The sequence below is a fragment of the Tamandua tetradactyla genome, chromosome 3 (assembly GCF_023851605.1).
Source record: "Tamandua tetradactyla isolate mTamTet1 chromosome 3, mTamTet1.pri, whole genome shotgun sequence".
Classification (NCBI taxonomy): Eukaryota; Metazoa; Chordata; class Mammalia; order Pilosa; family Myrmecophagidae; genus Tamandua; species Tamandua tetradactyla.
In genome coordinates this window covers 99,142,565-99,159,644 of record NC_135329.1, presented here as the reverse complement: position 1 = coordinate 99,159,644, position 17,080 = coordinate 99,142,565, and the positions used below count along the sequence as shown (strand labels likewise).

At 36.7% G+C, this 17,080-nt stretch overlaps 1 protein-coding gene across 1 annotated transcript in view; it reads left to right on the top strand.

The window, feature by feature from the left end:
* The window catches only part of DPP10 (dipeptidyl peptidase like 10), a 696,759-nt gene that overhangs the window by 660,126 nt on the left and 19,553 nt on the right, over positions 1–17,080 (top strand). The window contains exons 20-21 of the mRNA XM_077151923.1: positions 11,205–11,399; positions 12,028–12,082. Coding sequence (XP_077008038.1) covers positions 11,205–11,399; positions 12,028–12,082 — 250 coding nt within the window. The remainder of the gene's footprint in view (positions 1–11,204; positions 11,400–12,027; positions 12,083–17,080) is intronic.

Genomic DNA, 17,080 nt, shown 5'->3' with positions numbered 1-17,080 from the left:
GACACCACCTCCCTCTGAGAACAGGTCATAAGAACAATCTTTCTAACATGTATGATGTGGACAAGATCCCTGAATACAAATATATTAATACAAGTGAGTGGAGATTAATACAATTTGAAAGATAAATTGGTAAGCCTGGTTTTCTATGTATTATCAGCTAGCCTCATCATAATCACCATCAGAGGCAATGTCTCAGGAACTGGAAAACAGTTTCTGGATGGAGGGATCAATAACCTCGACCACATCAAATACTTCCCTAATTATGACTCAAAAGAAAAGGAATTCATCCCAAAATTATATTATGAACAAACCATGAGTCAGAATATCGAAGATTATATTACCAAGTTCATAATAGAAGATATGAATGTGTGTAAGAAATGTGGGGAAAAGTAACGTCATTCTTCAACTAATGGAGCAGATATATATGAAAAAAACTCATTCTGACATTCTGCATATAGGACAAAATACTTGCAAAGAAATCTAAGAATAATAAAGAGCTAGAATTGGCTCAAAAGACCCTTAACCAATGTATGTATCTGGACGTATGAATATATGTGTATATGCATAAAAGAGAAGGAAAAATTCATGATAGTTTACATGTATATACATGCTGCAACTAAACCACCACTGATGAAATTTCTATCAAGTGTTTCACATTAAGACAATGTAAACATTGTATAAAGCTACTGTCCAGTAAAATTAATGTCCTAGTGTGAAATGAATCTTCTCCTAAAGAACAAAATCAGAAGCATTGACAGCTAATCTTTCTTACAATTTTACTGTGATATAGCACTTCACATAATTATTTTCCTTTCCTTTATCTTTCCATTCTTCTCCTATCCCTTCCTTTCACATACATGCCTTTTAAGCTCATGCCACCTAAAATAAAACTGTGATACCTGGTTCTCAGTGAATTGAGCTCTACCAGGCCCTGATGGTTTGAAATCCAGCTGTATTAGGTCTAGTAAGAGAAAGAACAGAGATGACTATAAGCAGTTCTATGTGTCCTCCTTTCATCCCCCAAGAGACAAAGTTATGCAACTGTCAATAAGGCAGTTTTAAAATTCTGTAATGCAATAGGGCATTTATGGAAATGACTCTTCTAATACTCTTCCTTCCATTAATTGTAACCAAAATTTTACTGATAAAAAATTGCTTTTAAAAAAACTGTACTGTGCTGATGATATGAGCTCTTAACCATTTACCACTTATTATCTCATAATGAGAAAATAGTAATTTTTTTTATTAATTAATGGAAAAAAAGAAATTAACCCAACATTTAGAAATCATACCATTCTACATATGCAATCAGTAATTCTTAACATCATCACATAGATGCATGATCATCGTTTCTTTTACATTTGCATCGGTTTAGAAGAACTAGCAACACAACAGAAAAAGATATAGAATGTTAATATAGAGAAAAAAATAAAAGTAATAATAGTAAAAAAAAAACAAAACAAAAACCTATAGCTCAGATGCAGCTTCATTCAGTGTTTTAACATGATTACTTTACAATTAGGTATTATTGTGCTGTCCATTTTTGAGTTTTTGTATCTAGTCCTGTTGCACAGTCTGTATCCCTTCAGCTCCAATTACCCATTATCTTACCCTGTTTCTAACTCCTGCTGGACTCTGTTACCAATGACATATTCCAAGTTTATTCTCGAATGTCGATTCACATCATTGGGACCATACAGTATTTGTCTTTTAGTTTTTGGCTAGACTCACTCAGCATAATGTTCTCTAGGTCCATCCATGTTATTACATGCTTCATAAGTTTATCCTGTCTTAAAGCTGCATAATATTCCATCGTATGTATATACCACAGTTTGTTTAGCCACTCGTCTGTTGATGGACATTTTGGCTGTTTCCATCTCTTTGCAATTGTAAATAACGCTGCTATAAACATTGGTGTGCAAATGTCTGTTTGTGTCTTTGCCCTTAATTCCTTTGAGTAGATTCCCAGCAATGGTATTGCTGGGTCGTATGGCAATTCTATATTCAGCTTTTTGAGGAACTGCCAAACTGCCTTCCACAGTGGTTGCACCATTTGACATTCCCACCAACTCTGGATAAGTGTGCCTCTTTCTCCGCATCCTCTCCAGCACTTTTCATTTTCTGTTTTGTTGATAATGGCCATTCTGGTGGGTGTGAGATGGTATCTCATTGTGGTTTTGATTTGCATTTCTCTAATGGTCAGGGACATTGAGCATCTCTTCATGTGCCTTTTGGCCATTTGTATTTCCTCTTCTGAGAGGTGTCTGTTCAAGTCTTTTTCCCATTTTGTAATTGGGTTGGCTGTCTTTTTGTTGTTGAGTTGAACAATCTCTTTATAAATTCTGGATACTAGACCTTTATCTGATATGTCATTTCCAAATATTGTCTCCCATTGTGTAGGCTGTCTTTCTACTTTCTTGATGAAGTTCTTTGATGCGCAAAAGTGTTTAATTTTGAGGAGTTCCCATTTATTTATTTCCTTCTTCAGTGCTCTTGCTTTAGGTTTAAGGTCCATAAAACCGCCTCCAATTGTGAGATTCAGAAGATATCTCCCTACATTTTCCTCTAACTGTTTTATGGTCTTAGACTTAATGTTTAGATCTTTGATCCATTTTGAGTTAACTTTTTTATAGGGTGTGAGATATGGGTGTTCTTTCATTCTTTTGCATATGAATATCCAGTTCTCTAGGCACCATTTATTGAAGAGACTGTTCTGTCCCAGGTGACTTGGCTTGACTGCCTTATCAAAGATCAAATGTCCATAGATGAGACGGTCTATAACTGAGCACTCTATTCGATTCCATTGGTCGATATATCTATCTTTATGCCAGTACCATGCTGTTTTGACCACTGTGGCTTCATAATATGCCTTAAAGTCAGGCAGCGCAAGACCTCCAGCTTCGTTTTTTTTCCTCAAGATGTTTTTAGCAATTCGGGGCACCCTGCCCTTCCAGATAAATTTGCTTATTGGTTTTTCTATTTCTGAAAAATAAGTTGTTGGGATTTTGATTGGTATTGCATTGAATCTGTAAACCAATTTAGGTAGGATTGACATCTTAACTATATTTAGTCTTCCAATCCATGAACACGGTAAGTCCTTCCATCTATTTAGGTCTTCTGTGATTTCTTTTAACAGTTTTTTGTAGTTTTCTTTATATAGGTTTTTTGTCTCTTTAGTTAAATTTATTCCTAGGTATTTCATTCTTTAAGTTGCAATTGTAAATGGGATTTGTTTCTTGATTTCCCCCTCAGCTTGTTCATTACTAGTGTATAGAAATGCTACAGATTTTTGAATGTTGATCTTGTAACCTGCTACTTTGCTGTACTCATTTATTAGCTCTAGTAGTTTTGTTGTGGATTTTTCCAGGTTTTCAACGTATAGTATCATATCATCTGCAAACAGTGATAATTTTACTTCTTCCTTTCCAATTTTGATGCCTTGTATTTCTTTTTCTTGTCTAATTGCTCTGGCTAGAACCTCCAACACAATGTTGAATAATAGTGGTGATAGTGGACATCCTTGTCTTGTTCCTGATCTTAGGGGGAAAGTTTTCAATTTTTCCCCATTGAGGATGATATTAGCTGTGGGTTTTTCATATATTCCCTCTATCATTTTAAGGAAGTTCCCTTATATTCCTATCTTTTGAAGTGTTTTCAACAGGAAAGGATGTTGAATCTTGTCGAATGCCTTCTCTGCATCAATTGAGATGATCATGTGATTTTTCTGCTTTGATTTGTTGATATGGTGTATTACATTAATTGATTTTCTTATGTTGAACCATCCTTGCATACCTGGGATGAATCCTACTTGGTCATGATGTATAATTCTTTTAATGTGTTGCTGGATTCGATTTGCTAGAATTTTACTGAGGATTTTTGCATCTATATTCATTAGAGAGATTGGTCTGTAGTTTTCTTTTTTTGTAATATCTTTGCCTGGTTTTGGTATGAGGGTGATGTTGGCTTCATAGAATGAATTAGGTAGTTTTCCCTCCACTTCAATTTTTTTGAAGAGTTTGAGGAGAGTTGGTACTAATTCTTTCTGGAATGTTTGATAGAATTCAGATGTGAAGCCGTCTGGTCCTGGACTTTTCTTTTTAGGAAGCCTTTGAATGACTAATTCAATATCTTTACTTGTGATTGGTTTGTTGAAGTCATCTATTTCTTCTTGAGTCAAAGTTGGTTGTTCATGTCTTTCCAGGAACCTGTCCATTTCATCTAAATTGTTGTATTTATTAGCGTAAAGTTGTTCATAGTATCCTGTTATTACCTCCTTTATTTCTGTGAGGTCAGTAGTTATGTCTCCTCTTCCATTTCTGAGCTTATTTATTTGCATCCTCTCTCTTCTTCTTTTTGTCAATCTTGCTAAGGGCCCATCAATCTTATTGATTTTCTCATAGAACCAACTTCTGGTCTTATTGATTTTCTCTATTGTTTTCATGTTTTCAATTTCATTTATTTCTGCTCTGATCTTTGTTATTTCTTTCCTTTTCTTGCTTTGGGATTAGTTTGCTGTTCTTTCTCCAGTTCTTCCAAGTGAACAGTTAATTCCTGCATTTTTGCCTTTTCTTCTTTTCTGATATAGGCATTTAGGGCAATAAATTTCCCTCTTAGCACTGCCTTTGCTGCGTCCCATAGGTTTTGATATGTTGTGTTTTCATTTTCATTCACCTCGAGGTATTTGCTAATTTCTCTTGCAATTTCTTCCTTGACCCACTCGTTGTTTAAGAGTGTGTTGTTGAGCCTCCATGTATTTGTGAATTTTCTGGCACTTGGCCTATTATTGATTTCCAACTTCATTCCTTTATGATACGAGAAAGTGTTGTGTATCATTTCAATCTTTTTAAATTTGTTAAGACTTGCTTTGTGACCCAGCATATGGTCTATCTTTGAGAATGATCCATGAGCACTTGAGAAAAAGGTGTATCCTGCTGTTGTGGGATGTAATGTCCTATAAATGTCTGTTAAGTCTAGCTCATTTATAGTAATATTCAGATTCTCTATTTCTTTATTGATCCTCTGTCTAGATGTTCTGTCCATTGATGAGAGTTGTGAATTGAAGTCTCCAACTATCATGGTATATGTGTCTATTTCCCTTTTCAGTGTTTGCAGTGTATTCCTCACGTATTTTGGGGCATTCTGGTTCGGTGCATATATATTTATGATTGTTATGTATTCTTGTTTAATTGTTCCTTTTATTAGTAGATAGTGTCCTTCTTTGTCTCTTTTAACTGTTTTACATTTGAAGTCTAATTTGTTGGATATTAGTATAGCCACTCCTGCTCTTTTCTGTTTGTTGTTAGCATGAAATATCTTTTCCCAACCTTTCACTTTCAATCTATGTTTATCTTTGGGTCTAAGATGTGTTTCCTGTAGACAGCATATAGAAGGATCCTGTTTTTTAATCCATTCTGCCAATCTCTGTCTTTTGATTGGGGAATTCAGTCCATTAACATTTAGTGTTATTACTGTTTGGATAATATTTTCCTCTACCATTTTGCCTTTTGTATTATATATATCATATCTGATTTTCCTTCTTTCTACACTCTTCTCCATAACTCTCTCTTCTGTCTTTTCGTATCTGACTCTAGTGCTCCCTTTAGTATTTCTTGCAGAGCTGGTCTCTTGGTCACAAATTCTCTCAGTGACTTTTTGTCTATAAATGTTTTAATTTCTCCCTCATTTTTGAAGGACAATTTTGCTGGATATAGGAGTCTTGGTTGACAGTTTTTCTCTTTTACTAATTTAAATATATCATCCCACTGTCTTCTAGCTTCCATGGTTTCTGCTGAGAAATCTACACATAGTCTTATTGGGTTTCCCTTGTATGTGATGGATTGTTTTTCTCTTGCTGCTTTCAAGATCCTCTCTTTCTCTTTGACCTCTGACATTCTAACTAGTAAGTGTCTTGGAGAACGCCTATTTGGGTCTAATCTCTTTGGGGTGCACTGCACTTCTTGGATCTGTAATTTTAGGTCTTTCATAAGAGTTGGGAAATTTTCAGTGATAATTTCTTCCATTAGTTTTTCTCCTCCTTTTCCCTTCTCTTCTCCTTCTGGGACACCCACAACACATATATTTGTGTCGTTCATATTGTCCTTGAGTTCCCTGATACCCTGTTCAAATATTTCCATTCTTTTCCTGATAGTTTCTGTTTCTTTTTGGAATTCAGATGTTCCATCCTCCAAATCACTAATTCTATCTTCTGTCTCTTTAAATCTATCATTGTAGGTATCCATTGTTTTTTCCATCTTTTCTACTTTATCCTTCACTTCCATAAGTTCTGTGATTTGTTTTTTCAGTTTTTCTATTTCTTCTTTTTGTTCAACCCATGTCTTCTTCATGTCCTCCCTCAATTTATCGATTTCGTTTTTGAAGAGGTTTTCCATTTCTGTTCGTATATTCAGCATTAGTTGTCTCAGCTCCTGTATCTCATTTGAACTATTGGTTTGTTCCTTTGACTGGGCCATATTCTCAATCTTCTGAGTGTGGACCGTTATCTTCTGCTGGCGTCTGGGCATTTAGTCAGATTTCCCTGGGTGTCGGACCCAACGGGTTGTAAGATTTTTCTGTGAATTCTTTGGGTTCTGTTTTTCTTATCCTGCCCAGTAGGTGGCGCTCGTGGCACACGTTTGTCTCACGTGTTTGGAAGGGATCCCCCGGTCACCGTTCTCTGCGGCCTGGGGATTTCCGATCCAATTCTCTCAGTTGGTCCGGGAGGCCGCGCGTGGTGGGGGCGTCATCCGCCGCGGCTTGAGGGGACCCTGTGGCTCCTATTATTAATGCCCCTATTGGTTTTTGGTTGGACCCAGTCCCTGCCACTGTTGGAAATTCCCTCCTCTTCCTGGAGGGGTGCCGATCGCCAGCTGCCGCAGCCTGGGGAACTCACCACCGGACCAGGAAGCCGCCCGCGGAGGAGGGGCACCGGTTGCCGGCCACCGCAGCTTGGGTAGCCCTCTGATCCGAGACTCGTAGCCGGTCCAGGAAGCCGCCCGCAAAAGAGGGGCGCCTGCCGCCACGGCTTGGGAAACTTGCCTCTCCAAGACTCTCAGCCGGCCCGGGAAGGAGGGAGGGAGGTGCTCCGGCCGCCAGCTGCCGTGGCTCGGGGACTCGCACGCTGCTTGGGGATCTCACCGCAGCAGAGTCTCGCAGTCAGTCTAGCCCGTGCAGACTGGGGTACGCTGTGTGTCCATTCCCTGCCATGGCCCCGGGAGCTGTTCTGCACTGTTTCTGTTCACCTAGTAGTTGCTCTGGAGGAGGAACTAAGACGCACGTATCTTACTAAGCTGCCATCTTGGCCCCGCCTCTCGAGAATCAGAAAATAGTAATTTTAAAAGTATGTAAGTGTTTAAGGTAACTCAGCATATCAGTAACAAAACCAGGATCGAAACCTTTGTTTTCTGAAAATAAACTCAACACCTTTTACATGAAGTTAAATGGCTCTTTGTAAACCTGGCCAAGCATGTAATCTGAATTTAGCTTCTTTAGTTTAATTCAGCTTTGATATAGATGATGTTATGCCATAAACAGGTGACTTGTTCTGTCATTTTAAAGATCTATTGGACATTGTTTATTTTATTCATCATCCTTTTCATGTTTTATTTTATGCACAAATCTTGAAATCATCATCCATAGGGACACATTCGCTGGGGAAGGAATTGAAATAGACAGAGATTTTGCTCTCTGAGACCTTACATTCTAAGAGAAGTTTATAGTCTTAATTTGATTCTGCTCTTTGTGCTAGGAAATAGACAAGTTTCATATTGCTGTGACCTTTCCACTTAGAACAGATGGAATTGTTCTTTTCATGACAACTTAAAAAAAAAATACTGTGTCCCTACACTCAACCCTCAAACACCCTCCAAATTATGGCTCCCCAGAGGTTTCTAAAACAGAGAGAGAAAAGTAAAATAGTGCAGAATAAAAGATGAAGAAGAAACCCAGGGAAAACCAAACTGGAATCAAATCAATGAGCACTACCTTATTCTATATGGCCAATACGTGCCCAAGTAATTACACCCTTTAATTATAACATCCAGGATTGGTTGGCAGTAGACTGCCATCTGCCATCAAGCATCATACTGTCTCTACCTCCTGAATCAGTAGCAATTATTTGGCCATATTAGCAAAGCAGGTTTAGTGTTATCTGCTCAATATTTTATGAACAATGGACTTTAATCATACCCTTCTAAGTGTCTGGCTCATATCTTATAATTGCAATACCTGCATCACAGCCCATATTCTTTTATAACTCATTGTGAAATCATACACCAAAACAGAAAGAACAGTGCAATCCAAATAGACACAGGAATGTATTTAAAATAATTGGCTGATGATGTATTGCTGGCATGCAGTGTTTCAACATTAAAACCTTGCAAAAACAAGGCGGCAATGCTGAAGTTAAAACAAATTGCAGTTTTGGAAAAGAATGAGAGTGACATTTTGTTTTCCCCTAGCTGTTGAAAGCATGAGTAAAGGATTGAAGATTATTGTTTGAAAAATGTGCAACATTTTACCAATTGCAAGTTTGAAAAATGTGCTTTATTTGAAACTAGTTTCTAAAATAATTTGTTTTTCTCCCATAAAATGTCTGTGGAATTTACATTTTGTCTAAAATTAACTTAGCTGTGAACTCCTGAAATAGCCGTGAACAATGCAATGGGTCAAAATAAATTGTATCTTTCAAATTAACAAGCATTTTTAAACAGTACTTTAGAGTTGCTACCAGTGAGTCAAGTTGGACAACCCTGCCTTAAAAGCTAGTAATACTCCCCTAATCACCTGAATATGACTGTTGATTTACTTTTTTATGGTCATGTGAGTCTTCTAATATCGTCGTTCCATCCAGAAAATGGCAATCCCACTGACATAATAGCTCACTCAGGACGCATGATGTCTTTATCCACAAACATTGCCTAGTCTAATTTCTGCCCAGCTAGCTAAAATATATAGTTGTCTAATTTTTTTTAATTGTCAGGAAGTATACTCAATATCAGAAAAAAAAATGGCTTCAAACAAAATCTTAATACTGGCTTTATTGTACCATAAATTTTTATTTATTTATTTATTTATTTATTTATTTTATACATGGGCAGGCACCAGGAAATGAACCCAGGTCCTCTGGCATTCCAGGCAAGCGTTCTTGCCTGCTGAGCCACCGTGGCCCTGTACCATAACTTTAATAATAGTTTTACATTCTTCATTATATTTCATAAACTATTTCCAAATACATTATACCATTTAATGTTCACAAAATCCCTTTAGGGTGACAGTATGGCACTTTTAAATCATTTCTAAAGATAAAGAAACTGAGTCAGAGTATTAATATTTTGTCAGTGTTCTGAGTAAAGGTGGGACTCCGACACTGGTGTTTTAACTCACAGCTTTGTATTACAAGTTGAAGTTAATTCTTGTACCTCATCCTCCAAGAGTCATGTTTTGCTTTCTAATCTCTACAATAAATCACCATGCTTCAAAATACAATGTGTTTATACTAGCTCAAGGCTTTTAAAAGTCTTTCCATTCTTTCCCTATATCTGCTTTCCCTGAAAGCATCTCTAATTCAACCAGTACTTGCTGTAGTCCACATGTGCTAGAAACTTTGCTGGGCATGATGATTCAAGCTAGTTCTCAAATTTTCTACTAGTTGTATCAGTAGTAACTGGGGAAATAGAGAAAACACCAATCCCAGACTTAACTCTGAATCAGTCCATCTGAATTCTAGGTTAGAGCATGCACATTTGCATAATAACTGATTTCCAGTTACCATGATCAAGAGATAAGGTTACAAACGTCGCAGAAGGACCAGGCAGGTCTAGATTTGGATTGCGGTACCAACACTAGCTGTGGGGGATGGGAGGGAGTTGGGGTGGCATGAATAAATCATTTCCAATCCAATTTCTTTATTAACAATGTAAGAGTAATAATACATGTAATAAATGCCTCCCTGAAAAGGTGATTTGTTTATTTTTTGGTAGCATAGAGCAAATGAGATAATAAAGTTTAAGTACTTAGACCACAGAAGGAATTCAACAAATTTTTAGTTGTACAATGTTCACTTTTCCTTATTCACTACTTCCAACTTTACCCAAGGCACCCAGCCCATGCAACTCCCGTATCTGTCTAGTGCCATTTGTTACCCAGTGATTGTTGGTCTAGCAAATAGAATAAGTCTGTTAATGGGGATTGGTTTTGGGTGTGGCTGCTTCTAGGTTACACATTTTTGTAAGCATGAAGGCAGGAGAGTTGGTGCCTTTACCTTGAAGAGGAAGTAGGGTAAGGTTTCTAGTATGTAGCCCAACTAACAATGGAGGTGTTTTCATAGTTAGATGTTTTTTGACCATTCAAACCTATCACCTGGACAGCTGCCTATTGAAACTATACCTAAGTTTGAATGTAGATGGAGTTATCTGGTGTGATTTTATGAGTCTGCTTTTTTTCTCTTTCCTGTTTTATAGACAATAAAATAATAAATACCATTCTAATCTGAGATTTTAAAATCGTATTACCTTTTGCCTCTAGAGGGAATGTTCACGCTTTATAATTTGTGTGTCTTTCTTTACTTCTAGCTTTCAAATTTTTCAAAAATATGTGCCTCTGCTTGCGTTTTTTGCTGTCAACTTCATGACGAATTGGAATTTTTTCTCACTGTGTGCTTAAATTCTCCTTAGGGAGAATTCCCCCATCTCCCCAAAAATAGAACTCAGGAAATATAAGTACAGTATTCTTTTTGAGTCTGACGTTCTTTAAACTTGTACATTTACTTTTAAATTATTATCAATCCTCCATATTTGGTTCTCTCTTTCAGACACTTTGGCCTCTGTGTACCAATTGTAAGAAATTTTTAAAATATAATGTCAGGAAGAAATCTAATAGAAATAGGCCTGTCAACTTACAGATCATCCTTTAGGAATATCTATGGAAAGTATATTTTCTGTCATTTTTCTTCTGTGCAAAAATGAGTTAAATGAATCTCTCCTGCTCAATTTTTTCATTTTATTCAGAGAAATTTCATTTTAAATGTCACAAAGTCAAATAGCATTTACCCCTTCAAGTTTATCATCAAAAATTGATAGAAAGTTTAATAGTCAATATAGGTCTGTCTGAGTTCTTTCCCATTGTTTTTGTTAACTAATTGTGAATGCTAAAATATCTACCAGAATGTCAGTTGCTCTTGTTTTGGTTTGATGTGTTGATGTTTGTAGGGATGAAGAACCAGGAGGACAGCTGGTTACAGATAAGTTCCACATGGACTGGGATTCAGTACTTATCGACTCAGATAATGTCATTATAGCAAGATTTGATGGCAGAGGAAGTGGATTCCAGGGCCTGAAAATTTTGCAGGAGATTCATCGACGCCTAGGTTCAGTGGAAGTAAAGGATCAGATAACAGCTGCAAAGTAAGTAGGTGGACTTTTTCCTATTGTTTCTCCGTAATGATAAAATCTAGGTATACAATATATGATACCATTATCCCTAACTCAGCTATTTCTGTTTTGGCGATTGGACAATTTTCTAAGTTAATCATGTAGCCTACTGCATTTTTTTCAAGTACCTATCAGCCTTAGTGCCATAATGAAAATATGGAGGGACCATAAGTACATCACTATGCTAATTGTTTATAGTTATCCATAGTGACTATCGATACAACTTAAGTTTCCCCAGTTCATTATAAATGTTAAACTGGTACAGACATTAGCACGCTATATGGAAGAGTGACCTAATAAAACCAGTAGATTCTTTAAAATGGCACATAAAAAAAAGGTAAGAGCTTATTAAAATGGAGATGCTGATTCAGTTGGTCTAGAATGGGGCCCAAGATTCTACATGTCTAACAAGCTTCCAAATTATACCAAAGACACTGGATCATCACTTTGAGTAGCAAGATTTTGGAATATACTACCTTTCCACATGAATAGAGTTGCAATCAGTAAAAGTATTTCTAATGAATTTTTTGTGTCATGAATGAATTTCCATGTACATGTCACTCAAGATGATTTAACTTTATTTTTTTCTTTTTTGTTGCAGATTTTTACTGAAACAGCCATATGTTGACTCCAAAAGATTAAGTATTTTTGGAAAGGTACATAGTAGGAAAGTTGAATGTATGTGTGTGTTTATGTGGGTGTAAGTGCTTTCCTCATTTTGTGACAATTTCTCTGCATTATCCTTTAAAATGTAAGATTTTAACTGATATATGCGTTTGATCATTTATTAATTCAGCAGCTAATTATTGATTATCTAAATGGTGCTGGGGACTGGGAACAGAGCAACAAACAAGATAGACAAGGACCCTGTTTTTATGACATTTATCTTCTAGTGAGAGCAAATAGATAGCAAACAAATAAATGAAAGATAGTTTCATATAGTACTGAGATCTATAAGGAAAACAAACAAAAAAAGACAGATAAAAGGGAATTAGAGAGAGAAGCAATGTTATTATAGTGGGTGGCCAAGGCAGACCATTCAGATGAGATGATATTTAAGCTACCAAGCTCTTGAGCCCAAGATTATCACAGAAGGAAGCATGTCCCACGGCTTTAAGGCTGACCTTAGCTTAGAAACAGAATGATGGCCAATGTGCATAATTATCTCCTGTGCTCTCTGCGAAATATTTGCTTCTCATTGCAGTAACTGCTGTCAGGTTCTTCATAATTTTCACAGTAGGAAAGCAGACCTCCTATAGATACGACACTTTAAGGATGAGGCCGGGAGTTCTTGGAGAAATTGAGACATCAACCAAGGGCTGGTGCCCTGAGAGTTCTTGACTCAGTCCTACAAGTCAAAGACTAGACAATGTGTACAAATAGTTTAATAAGCTCAATACCAGAATGCCCTGGGAATTCTCTGCTGGATTCCGGAGAGCCCCAGAAATTCTTGGTCAAGTCAAGACTTCAACCAGAGGTTTATGCCATGAAGCTTCTTGACTCAGCTGTTAGAAAGAACTTGAGGACTATCAGTGTGTACAGCCAAAGAACTCAAAGACTAGCCAGTGTGTACGCATTAGGTAGTGAAAGTACATGCTTGAAGGAAGATGAGCGTGGAATTTTCCAAAGGAAGAGAAGCCATCTGAGGTCAGGATCCTTATTAGAAGGATTTGGAGGGGCCCATCCCCCTCTGGCTATGCTAATAAAGGATTGATGAGCTCTACTTTTCATTAGTTCTTTTCAGGTACTGATCTGAGTGAGGGCTAGGTATACAGGGAGGGGGCTGGTGCTCGGTAGATGTGTGCATGCCATAGGTAAGTGTGTGTGCATCAAAATGAACTTTTTGTTATGGGTTTTGGGGTCACTTCCTCCTCCCTCCTTTCCTATGTAACCTGCCTCAAGGATGTTAAGGTGAAAGAAAGGAGGGAGACCTTGTTTACTCTAGAGACAAAGCAAATTACTGGTCTTGATGGTCTTAAACATGTAATATTTTCTATTGTTCATAAGCGAACCCAGAGATTCATGACATGTAATAACAGGAAATTTTACTGGAGCATTAATTTTAGTTGTGCACACTGACACATATATGTATAAACAGCCACTGAACAAATGGGTAAAATATAAATCAGTCTAAACCATCAGCATCTCCCATTCCCATTCCCTACTCCAAACACCTTGGCTTTGTTGTCCTCTATTCTCATTGCCAGAACTTTTCAAGCTTTCAATAAAAATATCTTTGGTGAACAATGCTGCTCCAACATCAGTGCACACAAATAGATATATGAAAGCCCATCATTAGTAACAAAAATAACAGTGAAAAAATGAAAATGTCTCAGAGAGTGACACTTGGAAACATCAAAACCATGTATAGTAGAAAATACTTTACTCCTTAGTGCATTGAGGTACATAATAATTGAAGGACTCAGGGCTTATGTGTTTCAGGGTTCTACTTTCTAGACACCTAAGTATAAAAGATTGTCAACTGAGAAATAACAAACTAAAGTGCAAGGCAGCAAAGGTATTTATCTGAGGTCTTAGAATTGCAATTCTGAAAGCACAGATTCAGGCAGCAACCCAAATCCTGTCCTGCCTTGGCATTTCCAGGCAAGGGTTTCAAAGGGCTTTCAAAGAAAAAGAAGAATAGATAAGTTGTTTGTGGCTGGTGTGTATTTGGGGTATTCCTAGTTGCCCTTCAGGTTAATAGTTTACAGAATTCCTTATCTTGCAGTTTGTTTATAGTGTCCCAATGCCTTAAGGTTTGAGGAACTTTGTTGCTTGAGGTTTTGCATACTTTGGCGGTTTGTGATCTGGCTGAGATTTGCATAAGAATGACCTCCCAACTCACATTAAATTTCTTAGCTATAGTAACTCTACTTTATTTCTTTTTACAAGATCAAATGAGCTATACAAACATTCATTATGGTGGAAATTTAGAGAAAATACGAGGGTTATAAAATGCCTCATGGGAAAAATGGGACATCAACTGGATGATGAAAATGATACAGATGCAGAGAATAGTCTCATGCAGATGCACAATGTCAGTAGTAAGGAGAGCATGTCTGGAGAACATGAAATGAAGTAATTGAATATAATTAAAGCTCATATAGGGAAATGATGGGGAATAAGACTAATAGGAAGGCTGAGCACAGACCTCAGAGGGTCCTCCAGATTAGGCACAGAAACTGGATTTTAGTCTAGAAACATGGGGGAATAAAAACTCTAGTATAGCTTTAGAAGTCCAAAAACGTGTCTTTTTCACTGTATTGGGAATCTGATTCCCAATCAATCAGGGCAATTGACTTGCAAACAGATTGTTATAGGATGTAAGCAAATGTAATAACACCAGTGGATTCCTTTTAAACGAGTAAAATATTCCATTTCACTTAACCAAATACGCATATACAGCACTGAATTCTTAATTAGAAAGTACATTTCTGACCATATAGGAGCATTGTTAAGCCTTGAGGAACATACCATTCAGGTCTTTGAAAGTCATGTAATTTTGTTTTTCTTGGACCATACTTATTTGGTTAAGTAGTTTTGTTATTTTTTTTTTAGGATTTTTTTTCCCATTCCATATGATTTTTCAAGTATATTTGCAAAGAATAATAGATAATATCTCCTTATTATCTGTCTAACCTCTTCTCTAGAGATAGCAATATACTATTTGATCCTCAGTATTGTTTGCTAATGCCCTGCTTCTCTTCCTAGAGGACTCTCTCATTCTTTTTGCATGCAGGTCTCTCTCCATTGCCCTGCTTTCACCTCTTCCTCTCTTGGCTCCATTCCCCTCTTTTTCAAAGAACCATCAACTGGGCTTGATTCTTCTTTATTCATCTGTGTTTTCTCTTTCACTTTTTAATATTCTCACTATTATTATTTCTTTTCTTCTACTTTTTAAATTTCTTTTGTTCTTAAATTAGTAAACTGATCATCTAGTTTATTATGCTTTTAGCATTCTTCTTTTAAAATATAAGCATTTACATTATAATTACCTTCAAGAATGAACTCCCTTAGGTACCTCCCACTAGTAATTATGTGTGGTATTTTCATTAACACTTGGTAAAAGGATTCATTGATTTTCCAGGTAAGTCTTTGCCCTCTGAACTGTTTCTATTATTTTTATATCAGGTTAAATAAAGGCATTTTTGTTACCTTTCTGTTTCTGACTTTGATTAGAATTGAACTGCTGTTAGAGAATTTGTCTGTATAACAAAAATCCTTTGAAATGTATCAGTTGATTTATGCCCTAAAAAGGAAATAAAATAAAATTTCCAGGTATGCTTGAAAATTTGGGTATTGCATGCACGTCCATTTAGTTAAACTTGGCCAACATGCTATTCAAATTAGAAACTTACTTAATGATTTATTTTGTTTCTAATTTCTGATAGAAGTGTTAAAATGTCCTGTTACTTACTTGATAATCCAAATGTCATGAGCACTTTAGAGTTTCTTACTTTACCTAAAAACTGGTGAATACAGAAGTAAAATATATTAAATATATATTAATATATTAAATTAATTTGATAGTATGTATTATATTCACATAAATTATATAATCTATAATATATATAATATTATATATATATATATATTTTTTTTTTTTTCACATGGGCAGGTACTGGGAATCGAACCCCGGTCTCCGGCATGGCAGGCGAGAACTCTGCCAGCTGAGCTACCATGACCCACCCTGTATATGTTTTATATATACTGAAATTTAAAAATATATATCCAATTATAATGCAGAATGATATAGTTTGTCTTTAATTTACTTCCCCCCTTCCCCCCCCCCAGGATCTGTCCTCTGTATCATGGGATGTTTAGCAACTAACAACATTCTTGTAAAGCTGACACCCACCCCCATTCCCATTGTGAGTTCCTCACTGGGCTTGGCTTAATGCACAAACACACAGCACAGGCTGTGAAGGAAAATGAGGGTTGATTTATGCAGGTGGGAGGGCAGGAGAACCTTCCCAAATCTGCCTCTTCAGTGATTTTTCTTGTGGCTTTGCACCCATTAGAGACAAAGAAAGATCATCATCATCTTGGGTACAAGTAGCAAGGCCTAGAGAACTTCATTAGTTCCTTTTCTCAGTTATTCGCTGTGTCCTTTAGATTTTACATCCTGAGATACCTGGGGCATGCTGTGTCCAAGTCTGGGGTGATGGAAGAACACAAACAATGGTAATTAATGTATAGCTCAGTTGCTGCCTATTTGTGCCTGGGTACACGCTTTACACATTGCTCCTTGGTGAGACTAAAACTCAAATCACAGCTTGCTTACAGTTTTAAGGCTACCTTTAAAATGCTAACACTACACCTGCCCCCTTCCCAATGGATGCCAGAAGCACCATCCCTCACATACCAGTTTGGAAAACCACAAAGTTTCCAGACATTGCTCAATATCCCCTTTGGGGCAAGGTCATTCCAAATGGAGAACCATTGCATCTGGTTGGAAGCAAGTACCCTACTGTCTTAAATACTCTAATTATATATTAAATCTTTCTTTTCTCTCTCTCTTTTTTTTTTAGCAAAACTTATAAATTGTTCATTCATGTTGTATAACAGATACTATCATTTGATCATTCATGTTGTATAACAGATACTATCATTTAAGACTTATTAAATTGCAGGAGCATATTGTAACCACAAGT